Below are 17,345 nucleotides of genomic sequence, written 5' to 3'. Positions count from 1 at the left end.
TTTTTTTTTTCACGGAAACGACATGCTAATGCATGATATAACGTTGCTAGCATTAATAAACATTGGTAACATGATTTTGCTAGAATGTCTTTTTTTCACCCAAACGACATGCTACTGCATGATATAACGTTGCTAGCATTAATAAACATTGGTAACATGATTTTTCTAGAATGTCTTTTTTTCAAGGAAACGACATGCTAATGCATGATATAACGTTGCTAGCATTAATAAACATTGGTAACATGATTTTGCTAAAATGTCTTTTTTTCACGGAAACGACATGCTAATGCATGATATAACGTTGCTAGCATTAATAAACATTGGTAACATGATTTTGCTAGAATGTCTTTTTTCCACGCAAACGACATGCTAATGCATGATATAACGTTGTTAGCATTAATAAACATTGGTAACATGATTTTTCTAGAATGTCTTTTTTTCACGGAAACGACATGCTAATGCATGATATAACGTTGCTAGCATTAATAAACATTGGTAACATGATTTTGCTAAAATGTCTTTTTCACGCAAACGACATGCTAAAGCATGATATAACGTTGCTAGCATTAATAAACATTGGTAACATGATTTTTCTAGAATGTCTTTTTTTCACGGAAACGACATGCTAATGCATGATATAACGTTGCTAGCATTAATAAACATTGGTAACATGATTTTGCTAGAATGTCTTTTTTTCACGGAAACGACATGCTAATGCATGATATAACGTTGCTAGCATTAATAAACATTGGTAACATGATTTTGCTAAAATGTCTTTTTTTCATGCAAACGACATGCTAATGCATGATATAACGTTGCTAGCATTAATAAACATTGGTAACATGATTTTTCTAGAATGTCTTTTTTTCACGGAAACGACATGCTAATGCATGATATAACGTTGCTAGCATTAATAAACATTGGTAACATGATTTTGCTAGAATGTCTTTTTTTCACGGAAACGACATGCTAATGCATGATATAACGTTGCTAGCATTAATAAACATTGGTAACATGATTTTGCTAAAATGTCTTTTTTTCATGCAAACGACATGCTAATGCATGATATAACGTTGCTAGCATTAATAAACATTGGTAACATGATTTTTCTAGAATGTCTTTTTTTCACGGAAACGACATGCTAATGCATGATATAACGTTGCTAGCATTAATAAACATTGGTAACATGATTTTGCTAAAATGTCTTTTTTTCACGGAAACGACATGCTAATGCATGATATAACGTTGCTAGCATTAATAAACATTGGTAACATGATTTTGCTAGAATGTCTTTTTTTCACGGAAACGACATGCTAATGCATGATATAACGTTGCTAGCATTAATTAACGTTGGTAACATGATTTTGCTAACAAGTCCTTTTTTTCACGGAAACGACATGCTAATGCATGATATAACGTTGCTAGCATTAATTAACATTGGTAACATGATTTTGCTAGAATGTCTTTTTTTCACGGAAACGACATGCTAATGCATGATATAACGTTGCTAGCATTAATAAACATTGGTAACATGATTTTTCTAGAATGTCTTTTTTTCACGGAAACGACATGCTAATCAATGATATAACGTTGCTAGCATTAATAAACATTGGTAACATGATTTTTCTAGAATGTCTTTTTTTCACGGAAACGACATGCTAATGCATGATATAACGTTGCTAGCATTAATAAACATTGGTAACATGATTTTGCTAGAATGTCTTTTTTCCACGCAAACGACATGCTAATGCATGATATAACGTTGCTAGCATTAATAAACATTGGTAACATGATTTTGCTAAAATGTCTTTTTTTCACGGAAACGACATGCTAATGCATGATATAACGTTGTTAGCATTAATAAACATTGGTAACATGATTTAGCTAGAATGTTTTTTTCACCCAAACGACATGCTAATGCATGATATAACGTTGCTAGCATTAATAAACATTGGTAACATGATTTTGCTAGAATGTCTTTTTTCCACCCAAACGACATGCTAATGCATGATATAACGTTGCTAGCATTAATTAACATTGGTAACATGATTTTGCTAACGTCTTTTTTTCCACGGAAACGACATGCTAATGCATGATATAACGTTGCTAGCATTAATAAACATTGGCAACATGATTTTTCTAGAATGTCTTTTTTTTCACCCAAACGACATGCTAATGCATGATATAACGTTGCTAGCATTAATAAACGTTGGTAACATGATTTTGCTAACATGCATTAGAAAACATTAACAACTAACATGTTAACTTTTTAATAATTACAATGTAATTAAACTAATAAAATGCTGTATTTTTTAAAAGAAAATAAACAAAAGCTATTATCTGGTGTTGTAGATTTTCCTTCCTCGTACCTCTTGTAGATTTTGAAGTGGTGAATCTGCTCACAGATGCACTTGAGGTAGCGCTGTTTGGGCAGCCGCGAGAGAAGCGTCTTCACACTGACGTTGAACTGCTCCTCACCTTCAAACTGAGCCATAATCATAATATCATAAGCATCATAATGTGTGTTCAACTCATTCATAATCACTGTGAAGGGTTATCACAGTTAAAGGGATAGTTCACCCAAAGATGAAAATTGTTTTATCATTTACTCTCCCTCAAAGTTTTGTTTCAAACCAGCAAGAATTTCTTTCTTCTTATGCACTTTTATGATGGACGGATGCACTTTTATGACGGATAGATGCACTTTTATGACGGATAGATGCACTTTTATGACGGATAGATGCACTTTTATGACGGATAGATGCACTTTTATGACGGATAGATGCACTTTTATGACGGATAGATGCACTTTTATGACGGATGGATGCACTTTTATGACGGATGGATGCACTTTTATGACGGATAGATGCACTTTTATGACGGATAGATGCACTTTTATGACGGATAGATGCACTTTTATGACGGATAGATGCACTTTTATGACGGATAGATGCACTTTTATGATGGATGGATGCACTTTTATGACGGATGGATGCACTTTTATGATGGATAGATGCACTTTTATGACGGACAGATGCACTTTTATGACGGATAGATGCACTTTTATGACGGATAGATGCACTTTTATGACGGATAGATGCACTTTTATGATGGATAGATGCACTTTTATGATGGACGGATGCACTTTTATGATGGACGGATGCACTTTTATGATGGATGGATGCACTTTTATGATGGATGGATGCACTTTTATGACGGATAGATGCACTTTTATGATGGATAGATGCACTTTTATGATGGACGGATGCACTTTTATGATGGATAGATGCACTTTTATGATGGATGGATGCACTTTTATGATGGACGGATGCACTTTTATGATGGATAGATGCACTTTTATGACGGACAGATGCACTTTTATGATGGATAGATGCACTTTTATGACGGATAGATGCACTTTTATGACGGATAGATGCACTTTTATGATGGATAGATGCACTTTTATGATGGATGGATGCACTTTTATGACGGATAGATGCACTTTTATGACGGATAGATGCACTTTTATGATGGACGGATGCACTTTTATGATGGATAGATGCACTTTTATGATGGATGGATGCACTTTTATGATGGACGGATGCACTTTTATGATGGATAGATGCACTTTTATGACGGACAGATGCACTTTTATGACGGATAGATGCACTTTTATGACGGATAGATGCACTTTTATGACGGATAGATGCACTTTTATGATGGATAGATGCACTTTTATGATGGATGGATGTACTTTTATGACGGATAGATGCACTTTTATGATGGATAGATGCACTTTTATGACGGATAGATGCACTTTTATGACGGACAGATGCACTTTTATGATGGATAGATGCACTTTTATGATGGACGGATGCACTTTTATGATGGACAGATGCACTTTTATGATGGATAGATGCACTTTTATGATGGACAGATGCACTTTTATGATGGACAGATGCACTTTTATGATGGATAGATGCACTTTTATGATGGATAGATGCACTTTTATGACGGATAGATGCACTTTTATGACGGACAGATGCACTTTTATGATGGATAGATGCACTTTTATGATGGATGGATGCACTTTTATGACGGATAGATGCACTTTTATGATGGATAGATGCACTTTTATGATGGATAGATGCACTTTTATGATGGATGGATGCACTTTTATGACGGATAGATGCACTTTTATGATGGATAGATGCACTTTTATGACGGATAGATGCACTTTTATGACGGACAGATGCACTTTTATGATGGATAGATGCACTTTTATGATGGATGGATGCACTTTTATGATGGACAGATGCACTTTTATGATGGACAGATGCACTTTTATGACGGACAGATGCACTTTTATGATGGATAGATGCACTTTTATGATGGATGGATGCACTTTTATGATGGACAGATGCACTTTTATGATGGATAGATGCACTTTTATGATGGATGGATGCACTTTTATGATGGACAGATGCACTTTTATGATGGATAGATGCACTTTTATGATGGATAGATGCACTTTTATGACGGATAGATGCACTTTTATGATGGACAGATGCACTTTTATGATGGATGGATGCACTTTTATGATGGACAGATGCACTTTTATGATGGATAGATGCACTTTTATGATGGACGGATGCACTTTTATGATGGATAGATGCACTTTTATGATGGACGGATGCACTTTTATGACGGACAGATGCACTTTTATGACGGACAGATGCACTTTTATGACGGACAGATGCACTTTTATGACGGACAGATGCACTTTTATGACTGATGGACTTCAAAAATGACCCATCCAGTCACTGCCATTATAAAGCTTGGAAGAGCCAGGACTTTTATTAATATAACTCTGATTGTGTTCGTCTGACAGAAGAATGTCAAACACACACAGGATGACTTGAGGGAGAGTAAATCATAGTGTCATTTTCAGTTTTGTGTGAACTTTTTTCACTAGTATTACTTGAGCTAGTTTCTCATTTTCATGTAGTGAACGACTAAAGGTCTGTTTGAGTGTGAAATATCCCATCATTCCCAGTAATGTTTGTTCCTCGTGAACAGGCTTTCCTTTGGTCAAGCGAGAGGGTTTCCCTCACAGGATCTCCCGCCAGTTTCCCCAGGAATGCCATTTATTGACTCAGAATAGCTCATAATAATAGCGGGCGGCACAAACCTCGAGGGACAGGAAGTTGATGAGAGTTTCCTTGGGCAGGTCGACCTGCGGAGGAATGCCACAGGAGAGATTGTGAAGGTCAATGCTGCAGACACAATGGACTCTTATCTAAAGAGCAGTGTAAACACAGTCAACAGGAAGTGCACAACGTGTGTGTGTGTGTGTGTGTGTGTTAGGATGCGAGTCAGAGGAAACATGCCAGCGGAGACCCTTTGTTCAGGGTTCAGCAGGTTTAGAAAGGTCAGTCTGAGACTTGAAGAGCTTTCTGAGGGATAAACTGATTCGTTTTGAATGAAGACCTTTAAAGCCTGATATCAGCGCCGATTGTGAGTCTGTGCTGATGCTGAAGCTCGAGGAGCGTCTGATCTACAGTCGCTGCTGAACTCTGACCTGAGCAACACCAAACCACTGCAATCCACACAGCACCACTAATCAAACAAACACGCAGACCACAGAACAACCACTGACAACAGCCACTCCTGCTGCTGTTTACACTTCTGCTGAGTGTGTGTGTGTGTGTGAGAGAGAGAGAGACTATGAGTGTGTGTGTGTGTGTGAGAGAGAGAGACTATGAGTGTGTGTGTGTGTGTGTGAGAGAGAGAGACTATGAGTGTGTGTGTGTGTGTGAGAGAGAGAGACTATGAGTGTGTGTGTGTGTGTGTGTGTGTGAGAGAGAGAGACTATGAGTGTGTGTGTGTGTGTGTGTGTGTGTGTGTGTGTGTGAGATGGGTAGGTTTAGGGGCTGTGTGTGTGTGTGTGTGTGTGTGTGTGTGTGTGTGTGTGTGATGGGTAGGTTTAGGGGCAGTGTGTGTGTGTGTGTGTGTGTGTGTGTGTGTGTGTGTGTGTGTATGTGTGTGTGTGTGTGTGTGTGTGTGTGTGTGTGATGGGTAGGTTTAGGGGCAGTGTGTGTGTGTGTCTGTGTGTGTGTGTGTGTGATGGGTAAGGTTTAGGGGCTGTGTGTGTGTGTGTGTGTGTGTGTGTGTGTGTGTGTGTGTGTGTGTGTGTGTGTGTGTGTGTGAGATGGGTAGGTTTAGGGGCTGTGTGTGTGTGTGTGTGTGTGTGTGTGTGTGTGTGTGTGTGAGATGGGTAGGTTTAGGGGCTGTGTGTGTGTGTGTGTGTGTGTGTGAGATGGGTAGGTTTAGGGGCTGTGTGTGTGTGTGTGTGTGTGTGTGTGTGTGTGTGTGTGTGTGTGTGTGTGTGTGTGTGTGTGTGAGATGGGTAGGTTTAGGGGCTGTGTGTGTGTGTGTGTGTGTGTGTGAGAGATGGGTAGGTTTAGGGGCTGTGTGTGTGTGTGTGTGTGTGTGTGATGGGTAGGTTTAGGGGCTGTGTGTGTGTGTGTGTGTGTGTGTGTGTGTGTGTGTGTGTGTGTGTGTGTGTGTGTGTTTGTACATTTTATTACATTATTTAATTTATATAACAGATTTATTTTACATAGTTACTAAATTAGTCATAATTGAAAATGAAGCAATATAAAAAAAATTGAACTTGATAAAAATACATCTGTAAAACAAACCGATTTATGCTTCAAGTCGCTGACAAAATTATCGTCTAAACAGAAAAAAACACCATGAACTTTAGATAAATGCCAAACGCATCAAAGCACGCGCGGATCTGAGAGCAGGAAATGACATCATGTACTTACGGCCAACACTTCGATGTCGCTGCTCTTGTTCTGTAAATTACTGCTCAGATTCTGCAGTCGTGTCTGAATCTGAAAGACAGAAAAAGCTTTTCATCGTAGAGGATATCCACTGGCGGTCAAGAGTTTGGACAAACTAAGGTTTTTATTTTAATGTTTCTGGAAGAGTCTCTTCTGCTCACAAAGGGTGCATTTATTTAATCAAAAATACAGTAAACTAATCATTCCAACGTAAGACAGCTATGTGAATACACATATCAGGCATAACATTATGACTAGTGAATAACACTGCTGATCTCTTCCTCACGGCTCCTGTTAGTGGGTGGGATATATTAGGCAGCAAGTGAACATTTAGTCCTCAGAGTTGATGTGTGTGAAGCAGGAGAAATGGGCAAGCGTAAGGATTTGAGCGAGTTTGGCCAGATTGTGACGGCTAGACGACTGGGTCAGAGCATCTCCAAAACTGCAGCTCTTGTGGGCTGTTCCCGGTCTGCAGTGGTCAGTATCTATCAAAAGTGCTCCAAGGAAGGACCAGTGGAGAACCGGCCACAGGGTCATGGGCGGCCAAGGCTCATTGATGACCGTGGGGAGCGAAGGCTGGCCCGTGGGGTCCGATCAAACAGACGAGCTACTGGAGCTCAAACTGCTCCAGAAGTTAATGCTGGTTCTGATAGAAAGCTGTCAGAATACACAGAGCAGCTCAGTTTGAGGCGTATGGACCAGTCAGGGTGACCTCTGACCCCTGACCCCGCCGAAAGCACCAACAGTGGCACGTGAGCATCAGAACTGGACCACGGAGCAATGGAAGAAGGTGGCCTGGTCTGAGGAATCACATGTTCTTTTACATCACGTGGATGGCCGGGTGTGTGTGTGTGTGTGTGGCTTACCTGGGGAACACATGGCCCCAGGATGCACTATGGGAAGAAGGCGAGCCGGCGGAGGCAGTGTGATGCTTTGGCCAATGTTCTGCTGGGAAACCTTGGGTCCTCCATCCATGTGGATGTTACTTTGACACGCTCCACCTACCTAAGCATTGCTGAGACCATGTTCAGCCTTTGATGGAAACGGTATTCTGGTGGCTGTGGCTCTTCCAGCAGGATAATGCTCCTGACACAAAGCACAAATGCTTCAGGAATGGTTTGAGGAGCACAACGACCAGTTTGAGGCGTCGACTCGGCCTCCAGATTCCCCAGATCTTAATCCAATCGAGCATCTGTGGGATGAGCTGAACAAACAAGTCCGATCCACCTCGCAACTTACAGGACTTAAAGGATCTGCTGCTAACATCTTAGTGCGAGATACCACAGCACACCTTCAGGGGTCTAGTGGAGTCCATGCCTCCAACACATTATTAGGTCATAACATTATGTCTGATCGGTGTATAGTAAAGTGTGATCATCATCCTCAGTGTCACATGATCAAATGGACTGCATTTATATAGCGCTTTTATCCAAAGCGCTTTACATTTTGCCTCACATTCACCCATTCATACACCGACGGCGATGTCAGCCATGTAAGGCGCCATCCAGCTCGTCGGGAGCAGCTGGGGTTAGGTGTCTTGCTCATGGACACTTCGACACTTGGTCAGGTGGAACCGGGGATTGAACCACCAACCTTCTGGTTTGTAGACAACCTACATGAACCACTGAGCCACTGCCGCCTCAATCACTCATATGAGGATCTGATGGAGACATTTATGACTGGAGCGCAGGACAGCAGGGGTTCATGTTCGCTGGCTTATCTCTCAGTCATTATTTCATCAGAAGGACTCACACACACTCAGTTAAAGGACAATTGAGCTGAAATGAACCCAGGACGCTTCTCATGGGGCATCACGGACTCGAGACTTTCTCTGTGATTGATGGCTTGAGGGAAATTTGCAACGATGGGTTTGTGGATTAATGAGACGTTATTTCCAAGCTTGTGCGATTGTAAGGGGGCCGTATATTCTCAACAGGCATTAAAGGGTTAGTTCAGCCAGAAATGAAATGTCTGTCATTAACTCCTCTCCCTAATGTCGCTCCACACCCGTAAGACCTCCGCTCATCTTCACACACAGTTTAAGATATTTTTCTACATGCTTCATTCTGCCTTACGATCAAATCGGCAACCGAAAAAAGTACAGTTAGTTACAAACTACACTCTCAAGGCCCTTTCACACTGGACGCGATTTTGACGTGCGAATAATGTGCGCGATGGTTTTATTTTTTGATCAGCTGTTTGTGTAATGAGCGCTTCCACACCGAACGCGAATGTGCTGCGGCGAAAAAACGACATTTATTTATTTCGTTTCATTTCGATGTCGATTTTCTTTACTCTAGCGGCGAAAGAAATGGCTTCCACCAATCACATACAAGGAAACAAAGGTGATGAAAAGTCCAGTTGATGTCATAAGCTATTCACTCAACTTTAACCTTTGCCAGGTGTGGCGTTTCTCATTAGATTACAGCTGTAAGCTGTGTTTGCCCACTGTATGCTACAGACAGCAATACCTTATAACCTTTTATAAATTGTTGATTTTTTTCTAAACCTTGTGTCTGCGATTATGGAAAGTGAACGTGTTGCCGTCTGTGGCACTTAAATATTCAAATTGTGACTGAACTGGAAACATCTGCTCTGGATCGATTGGTTCCTGAAGTGTGTGTTAGTCTCTGTTTCGGGAGAAGATCCTCCAATTGTCCCACAGACTTTCGAAAGTAAGTGCAGGCCATGATAAAGTTTTAGCTCCTGTACGAGATTAGGATCCTCCCCTTCAGACTCTGTTCTTTAAGACTGGCTGCACCCGAAACCTTCTCGGTCCTTTTAATAAAATGAAAAGCTCGTCTTCACTGGATGATGAAGTGTCCGTGTTTTCTCAGCTGTCGCCACAAATGTTTTGTAATGTTTGAGCTCTGAAACATCGCAAATTCGTGATGTGAATGGTTTTGACGGGAAATATTTGCATATCCGTTTCGCTTTTCCGTTACGCGTCCGGTGTGAAAGGGCCTTTACCTGTATTTTTGTCTTGTTTCTAGTCTAAATATAAAACAATTCTTACATTAAGAAACATTTACTAGACAAGTAAAAATTATTGTCTTGTTTTGGGGGAAAATAACTCAAAATGAAGAGAGTTTTTGCTTAAAATAAGATAAATAATCTGTCAATGGGGTGAGAAACATTTTTTGTTTTCAGATTATTTTGCTTATTTTAATATTTTTAGATGTTTTGACTAGAAACAAGACAAAAATACTAAGTAAGAAAAGCCTTTTTTTGCAGTGACCCTTTTAGGGGTTCCCATTACGTAGCGCCGATAGAACCTTTTCTTCTAAGAGTGTAGCTACTAGTTACTGAGCCTCTAGTGTGAACTTTACGTTCAAATTGAAGAACTTACGAACGACTGGTGCAACCGTACCCTGATGCGCAGAAGCTTCTTTATAGATTTTCAATGGAGGGACAGAAAAGCTCTCGGACGGAGGTCTTACGGGTGTGGAGCGACATTAGGGAGAGGAGTTAATGACAGACATTTCATCTTCGGGTGAACTAACCCTTTAACAGGCAAGGCGAGTTTATTTATATATCACATTTCATACCCAATGGCAATTCAAAGTGCTTTACGTAGAAATTAATTAAAATAGTGATAGCAAATGCATGTGAAAAAAGAATACCATGTGGACGAATAAAAAATAAAAAACAAGCATAGTTAAACTAGTTGTAAAGATAATAATAATAATAATAATAAGATAAAATAAAATAAAATAAAATAAAATGGTCAGATCCACAATAATGATCTGATATAAAAACAAACATTCTTCAGTTTACAGCCTACATACATGTACCATCTTTATTAGAACACCTCTCGTTCATTTCTTTCTCAAACACGTTCATAACATCCATTTTAATCACTATTCCCTGATTTTTACTCTTCTTGTTAAACCCATTCTCACTCATCATACCCTCCACAGATTTACACATACTCAAACCTTATTGTCAAACTTACTATTTCCATCAAACCCAGTTTTCACTCATCATATTTAACTCAAAAGAACATATAAAATAACAATAACCAAAGATAAGAACAAAGGTAAACTAAAACAATTATAAAAAGAATAAAGAGATTTAGAATAAAAGACAGAATAAAAAGCAACAAGATGAGGAGGAAAGCGTTTCCCATGATGTGAGATCACAGACCTGCGTCTCGTATCTGCGTCTCAAGCTTCCGGAAATCTTCTCCGGCGTCACGAGGTTGACGTTCATGGACATGCCGGCGCTGCTCCCGTGGGACTCGGACAGACCTGACGGACAGCAAACAAACTTCAGAATAACTCGACATATCTCAAAGCTTTACGCATAACATCTGCCGGAGCCAAGTGTTGCACTGCACTACATCACTGTGTGCTCAATAATGTTCTTAATGAATGAATAGAGCAGACAGGACAGCACAGCTACACACAGGTTTCTGACATCGGACACCGACTCCAGATTAAACTGACTCGAGCTGAATAAATGACAACTTCTGTAGCTTATAAGAATCCATGTGGATTTAATTAAAAATTGTTTTTCTATATTTCTTATAATGTCATTGTCCTATTGTTTGTGATTTGTAGCTTTCTTTTTTGATAACAAAGATATAATGGTGAAATTAAATAAACTGAAATAAGATTTTGGGAGGGAGGAAAGGAAGGAAGTTTTTTTAGCACTTTTATGCTGTTTCGATGCCGTTTGAAGCACTGTCAGGGTAAGAAGAACTGGGATTAAACATGAGACCCTCAACAGATGATGATAATAATAATAATATCTTCAAAAGAGTAAAAGTGAAAATCAATAATGATGAAAACAAAAGCAGGATATGAATGATGAAAACTGCTCCGTCTGAGAACGAGTGTATTGTGTGTGTGAGTGTACCTGAGTTTCCCAGCGACGATCCCTTGGGATTCTGGAGGGAAACGCTCTCTGAGATCTCTCTGATGGACACACACACACACACACACACACACACACACACACACACACACACGGATCGTAAATTGGCTGCATTTATATAGCGCTTTTAACAGACCCTATGGCCATCCAAAGTGCTTTACATTTTTGCCTCACATTCACCCATTCATACACCGACGGCGGTGTCAGCCTTGTAAGGCGCCATCCAGCTCATCGGGAGCAGCTGGGGTTAGGTGTCTTGCTCAACACTTGGTCAGGTGGATCCGGGGATCGAACCACCAACCTTTCTGCCGCCCCGCAAACACGGACAAACACGCGCACACACACACGGACAAACACGCTCACACACACACAGACAAACACGCGCACACACACATGGACAAACACGCTCACACACACACACGGACAAACTCGCTCACACACACACAGACAAACACGCGCACACACACACGGACAAACACGCTCACACACACACGGACAAACTCGCTCACACACACACACGGACAAACACGCTCACACATACACACACGGATACACACACACACACACACGTCACCTGTTTCTCTCCTCGGAGAGTTTGGTCCGGCTCTTCTGGATGAAGTGATCCACCAGGTCCGACTCAGGAATCCTCTTCTCCGACTGACGGTCTTTCTCAAAAGACTTCACCTGATGGAGAGACGAGCCGCTGCGCTTAATACCACACAGATCATATCAAAACATCTTCACATTAATGAACAGGAAATAAATCAACGCCAGGGTTGAACATTCACCAATTATGAAACACATTTTACAATGTTGATTCAATTCAATAAGTGAAGGGAGGGAGGGATGGAGGAAGGAAGGAAGGAAGCGAGGAAGGAAGGAAGGAAGGAAGGAAGGAAGGAAGGAAGGAAGGAATTGAGGAAGGAAGGAAGGAAGGAAGGAAGGAAGGAAGGAAGGAAGGAAGGAAGGAAGGAATTGAGGAAGGAAGGAAGGAAGAAAGAGAGGAAGAAAGAGAGGAAGGAAGAAAGAAAGCGAGGAAGGAAGGAAGGAAGGAAGGAAGGGAGGAAGGAAGGAAGGAAGGAATTGAGGAAGGAAGGAAGGAAGGAAGGAAGGAAGGAAGGAAGGAAGGAAGGAAGGAAGGAATTGAGGAAGGAAGGAAGGAAGGAAGGAAGGAAGGAAGGAAGGAATTGAGGAAGGAAGGAAGGAAGGAAGGAAGGAAGGAAGGAAGGAATTGAGGAAGGAAGGAAGGAAGAAAGAGAGGAAGGAAGAAAGAAAGCGAGGAAGGAAGGAAGGAAGGAAGGGAGGAAGCGAGGAAGCAAAGAAGGAAGGAAGCGAGGAAGCAAGGAAGGAAGGAAGGAAGGAAGGAAGGAAGGAAGGAAGGAAGGAAGGAAGGAAGGAAGGAAGGAAGGAAGGAGGATAATTCAATAAGTGTCAGTCTTGCCGAATGAATCAATGGCTTCATTAATGTTGATTCAGTTCAGATGATCAGGTTCAGATTCACCTTCAGGTAATTTCCTTCTTTATCAGACACGAGGACCATGAATGTGATTCCAGCTTGTCTGCAATGCTCCAGAAGAGCTTCCTGTGACTGTGGCACACACACACACACACATTCATAAGAGTGCGTCATACATATTGTGCGGTCATTGCTTTGACGAACACAATCTTGTTCTGCCGAAACCGCCCACTGGATTTAATGAGTGTGGTTTTGAGTCCAATACAATAATAAAGATAACAATAACAATCATCATAACAATAATCCTCATAATAATGAAATGCAATTCACTCATCTGTGTGTGTGTGTGTGTGTGTGTGTGTGTGTGTGTGTGTGTGTGTGCCCGTATGTGTGAGTGTATGTGTGTTTGGCTGATTCAACCCTGCACACAGTATGTGTCTGTTTCCGTGTGTCAGTCCGTGTGAAACAGACGTCTTCTGTGCTGTCTCACACGCACACACACACACACAAAAACACCTTTCTAACCTGAGACTGTAAAACTCAGTTCAAATACATCCAAACCCAAAAAACACACTTTCATAAACTCCACCAGCAACTAAGAATCATAAATGGCCAGAAATGTTTCTACTCAAGGGTCATAAAATGAATCGTCAGCAGGACACTCGGCACGCTAGTGTGCTTACAAGTGCACACTTTAACTGCGTCTATTAAAATGCATTTATAATGCCTTCAATGGCAAAAATACCTCTGGATGTCTTATATTTTCACTCTAGTCTCACTCATTAAGAGAGTCAAATGCTTTGTTCAGGAATGAATCAGTTATTTGAATGAATCAATAGAATTAATGATTAAATGACTCACTAATTAAGAGAATCAAATGCTTTGTTCCTGAATGAATCAGTTGTTTGAATGAATATTTCAATGACTCCCTCATTAAGACAGTCAAATGCTTTGTTCCTGAATGAATCAGTTGTTTGAATGAATATTTCAATGACTCCCTCATTAAGACAGTCAAATGCTTTGTTCCTGAATTAATCAGTAGTTTGAATTAATCCGTTTAATGAATATTTCAATGACTCACTCAGAGTTAGTTAAATAGAGAGTTAAATGCTTTGTTTCTGAATGAATCAGTTGAATGAATGATTCAATGACTCGCTCATTTAGACAGTCAAATGCTTCGCTCCTGAAGGAATCAGCCGTTTGAATGAATCGGATGAATCTCAGTCACTCATTAACAGTGACTCACTGCGGTTTCATTTCACATTTAAAATATCTTGGTGAAAATCAAGTTTTAACTTTGTTTATATGTTTGATTATATAAATTCAGATCAAACCCCCAAAAAAACACTTTCATAAACTCCACCAGCAAAACCATAAGTCATAAATGTGTACCTTGAATGCAATGTAAGTGGCTTTGGAGAAAAGCGTCTGCCAAATGCATAAATGTAAATGTAAATAAATGTCCAAAGAGAGTCTGTCTTTTTGAGGGTCTTATTAAGAGAGGTTAACAGTTAATGGGTTAAACTATATACTATGCATCAGAGTTGAGTTCAGCTGTGTGTCCACTCGTGTTTTTGTGACCTCTAAAAGCCGCTGAGGTGTGTGTGTGTGTGTGTGTGTGTGTGTGTGTGTGCGCACTCATCCAACACCTCACAGCTTTTGGCCACATGTCCTTCATCACGCCGCATGTGGAGAGAGATTTGAGGCTGTTTGTGTTGTAAACCCGAGCACTGGAACGGTCCAGCACATGTGAGAGATGGCAATGCTTCATTAGCACTCACACTGGGAACGCAGAGCTGGGCTAATAAGCAGATTCAAGGGCATTTTAGATTGGGACAGAACTACATTTCATCAAACACCAATGAGCCGTCGAGGCGCGGACTCCTCTAGACCCCTGAATGTGAGCTGTGGTATCTGGCACCAAGATCAGGCTCGACATTAAGCATGTTCATGTGCTTGTCCTTCACTTGTCCGAGTAAAAAATGTGCTTCTCCGGAAAAAAGTAAAAAATAAATTAAAAAAAAGAATAAAAACTTGTATTGTAAATATAATTTAATTTGAAGCAACACCAGTGTTCATCAGCTTTGGCATATGTAAATATTTGTGATATTTTTCCCTTTTATAAAAGGCATTTTTCCCCCCTAATCTTGAATTAAAAAAATAAATATAGGCTATATTCTAAAATTTGATCTATCCATTCAATTAAAATAAGACACTATAAGGCTGTTACCAATCTAATTAAATAATTTACACTGAAAAATTACAACTGCATTAAATAATGTTATGAGATTTGTATTTGTGAATAAACAAATGTTAAAAAAATAATGTTTAAAGATGAAACTAAACCACCAGTAGGTGGCGGCAGGTGAGTCTTAATGAGTGAGTCATTGAGTCGATTCATTCAAATGATTCATTCAAACAGCTGATTTGTTCAAGAACGAGGCAGTTTTTACGAACAGGTCATTGAATCTTTGATTCAACCGATTCATTCAAACACTGAATCATTCAGTAACACACACTGTTGCTGTGAGATGCGTTACGGTTCTGTTTTCGCTGCTGAAATAGAACAAAAACAGTCAATATTACGTCTCAAATGTAAGTGACCCGATGTTAATTAATTGTTTATGGAGCTGTCCTATGAAATCAGTGTCATTTACAGTCGTGATGGTGTTCAGGAAAACACACTCTTGCTCGGTTGATGTTGTTTAACTGTATCATGTGTTATAAATATAAAAACGTCACAAGTTAAATGTTTAGCTCAGTTTCTCAGTGTCTCATGTGTTGTGATTTCTCCTCTCCTCGACAGCGCCACCTTCAGTTCATTATATATTATATTATCCACTATCCATCGACACTTACACTAAATTAATGCAGAATCATTCTTGTATTTTGGTGATTTGTTCGTTATTTTTAGTTATCGGCATATTAATCAGCTTGTCCGTCGGGCGAGTACAATTCTCTTTCACTTGCCCCTTCAAGAAATCCACTTGTCCTGGAAAAGCGTTAATGTCGAGCCCTAAAGATGTTAGCAGCAGATCCTTTAAGTCCTGTAAGTTGTGAGGTGGGGCCTCCATGGATCGGACTTGTTTCTCCAACACATCCCACAGATGCTCGATTGGACTTAATGTGGAGGCCAAGGCAACACTTTGAACTCTTCATTATGATTGGCAAACCTGAGATAAACGTGTTCAGCATCTGCGGTCACATGGTGTCTTCAATTTAACGTTATTTCTGTAGCTTGCTCTGTCAGCCGCCATACTGTGCTCATAGTGTGCACGCTTCAACTGCATGCAAAATAAATTTTTTGCGTATAAATTGCAAGACAATTCGTGCTATAGACTTTCAAAACATCAGATTTATATTTAAATCAGGTTTACCGTAATTCCTCAAATAAAGACCGGGGCCTTTATTTACCTGAACTGCCGACGGGAACCGGCTTTTATTAGGGGCAGGCCTGTATTTCTAATTCCACCTGTTTGAAATATAATTGCTTTATGTAAACCGTTTTTGAATATAAAGTGATCGTTCCAGTGGACAAATATCATTGATTTTTTTTATGAAACATTTGCAAAAATATCACCATACAACAAAATAATATGCATTTTTTTGTAACTCCGCGCGGAGCTCCACATCCGAAGATGAACGAGTTCTCAGCGAATCTAGCCGAGCCTGACGTCTCATCACACCGGCCCCCAGTTTGCACATGAGGTGCTTATCTTTACTGAATGAGCATACAAAAGCAGAAATAAGCTATTTTAAATAAAGATCCAGGTTTAATCACATAAATAAATCACGACATTAAAGTTTGGTGAAATTAGGAAATATTTACGAGATCGTTAATTTAGTGCATATTTTGTTCTCATCTCACAAGTAATAATATCAAGCCAAGGTTTTCTGAGTTTTACACAATTCTTTTGTGCTGTGGTTTTTGGTGAAATGTACTAAAATAAATATCATCACCTGTGCACGTTAGCCCACTTCTCGACGCGTTGGTTTATAGAACAATTACTCCGAGTCACCCTCTGTTTTTTCAAAGTATAGCACAACGGCGAGCGCGTCAAGGATAAGCGCCTCGTCCACAGTTGGGAGCGCGCGGCGCGCAGTCAGCGGAGACAGGCGGAAGTATAAATAAGGCTTGAGACGCGGCGCTGCGCGGAGCT

At 40.2% G+C, this 17,345-nt stretch overlaps 1 protein-coding gene across 2 annotated transcripts in view; it reads right to left on the bottom strand.

The window, feature by feature from the left end:
• eif2ak4 (eukaryotic translation initiation factor 2 alpha kinase 4) overlaps positions 1–17,345 on the bottom strand; it is a 118,074-nt gene that overhangs the window by 48,068 nt on the left and 52,661 nt on the right. For both annotated transcript variants that reach the window (XM_067454844.1, XM_067454845.1), the window contains exons 32-38: positions 13,231–13,317; positions 12,304–12,413; positions 11,712–11,770; positions 10,998–11,101; positions 6,834–6,902; positions 5,192–5,236; positions 2,370–2,485 (exon numbers count right to left, since the gene is read on the bottom strand). In XM_067454844.1, coding sequence (XP_067310945.1) covers positions 2,370–2,485; positions 5,192–5,236; positions 6,834–6,902; positions 10,998–11,101; positions 11,712–11,770; positions 12,304–12,413; positions 13,231–13,317 — 590 coding nt within the window. The remainder of the gene's footprint in view (positions 1–2,369; positions 2,486–5,191; positions 5,237–6,833; positions 6,903–10,997; positions 11,102–11,711; positions 11,771–12,303; positions 12,414–13,230; positions 13,318–17,345) is intronic.

Source organism: Pseudorasbora parva, chromosome 10 (assembly GCF_024679245.1).
Source record: "Pseudorasbora parva isolate DD20220531a chromosome 10, ASM2467924v1, whole genome shotgun sequence".
Classification (NCBI taxonomy): Eukaryota; Metazoa; Chordata; class Actinopteri; order Cypriniformes; family Gobionidae; genus Pseudorasbora; species Pseudorasbora parva.
Note: the sequence above shows the minus strand (reverse complement) of the source record. Positions and strands in the feature narration are given on the sequence as shown.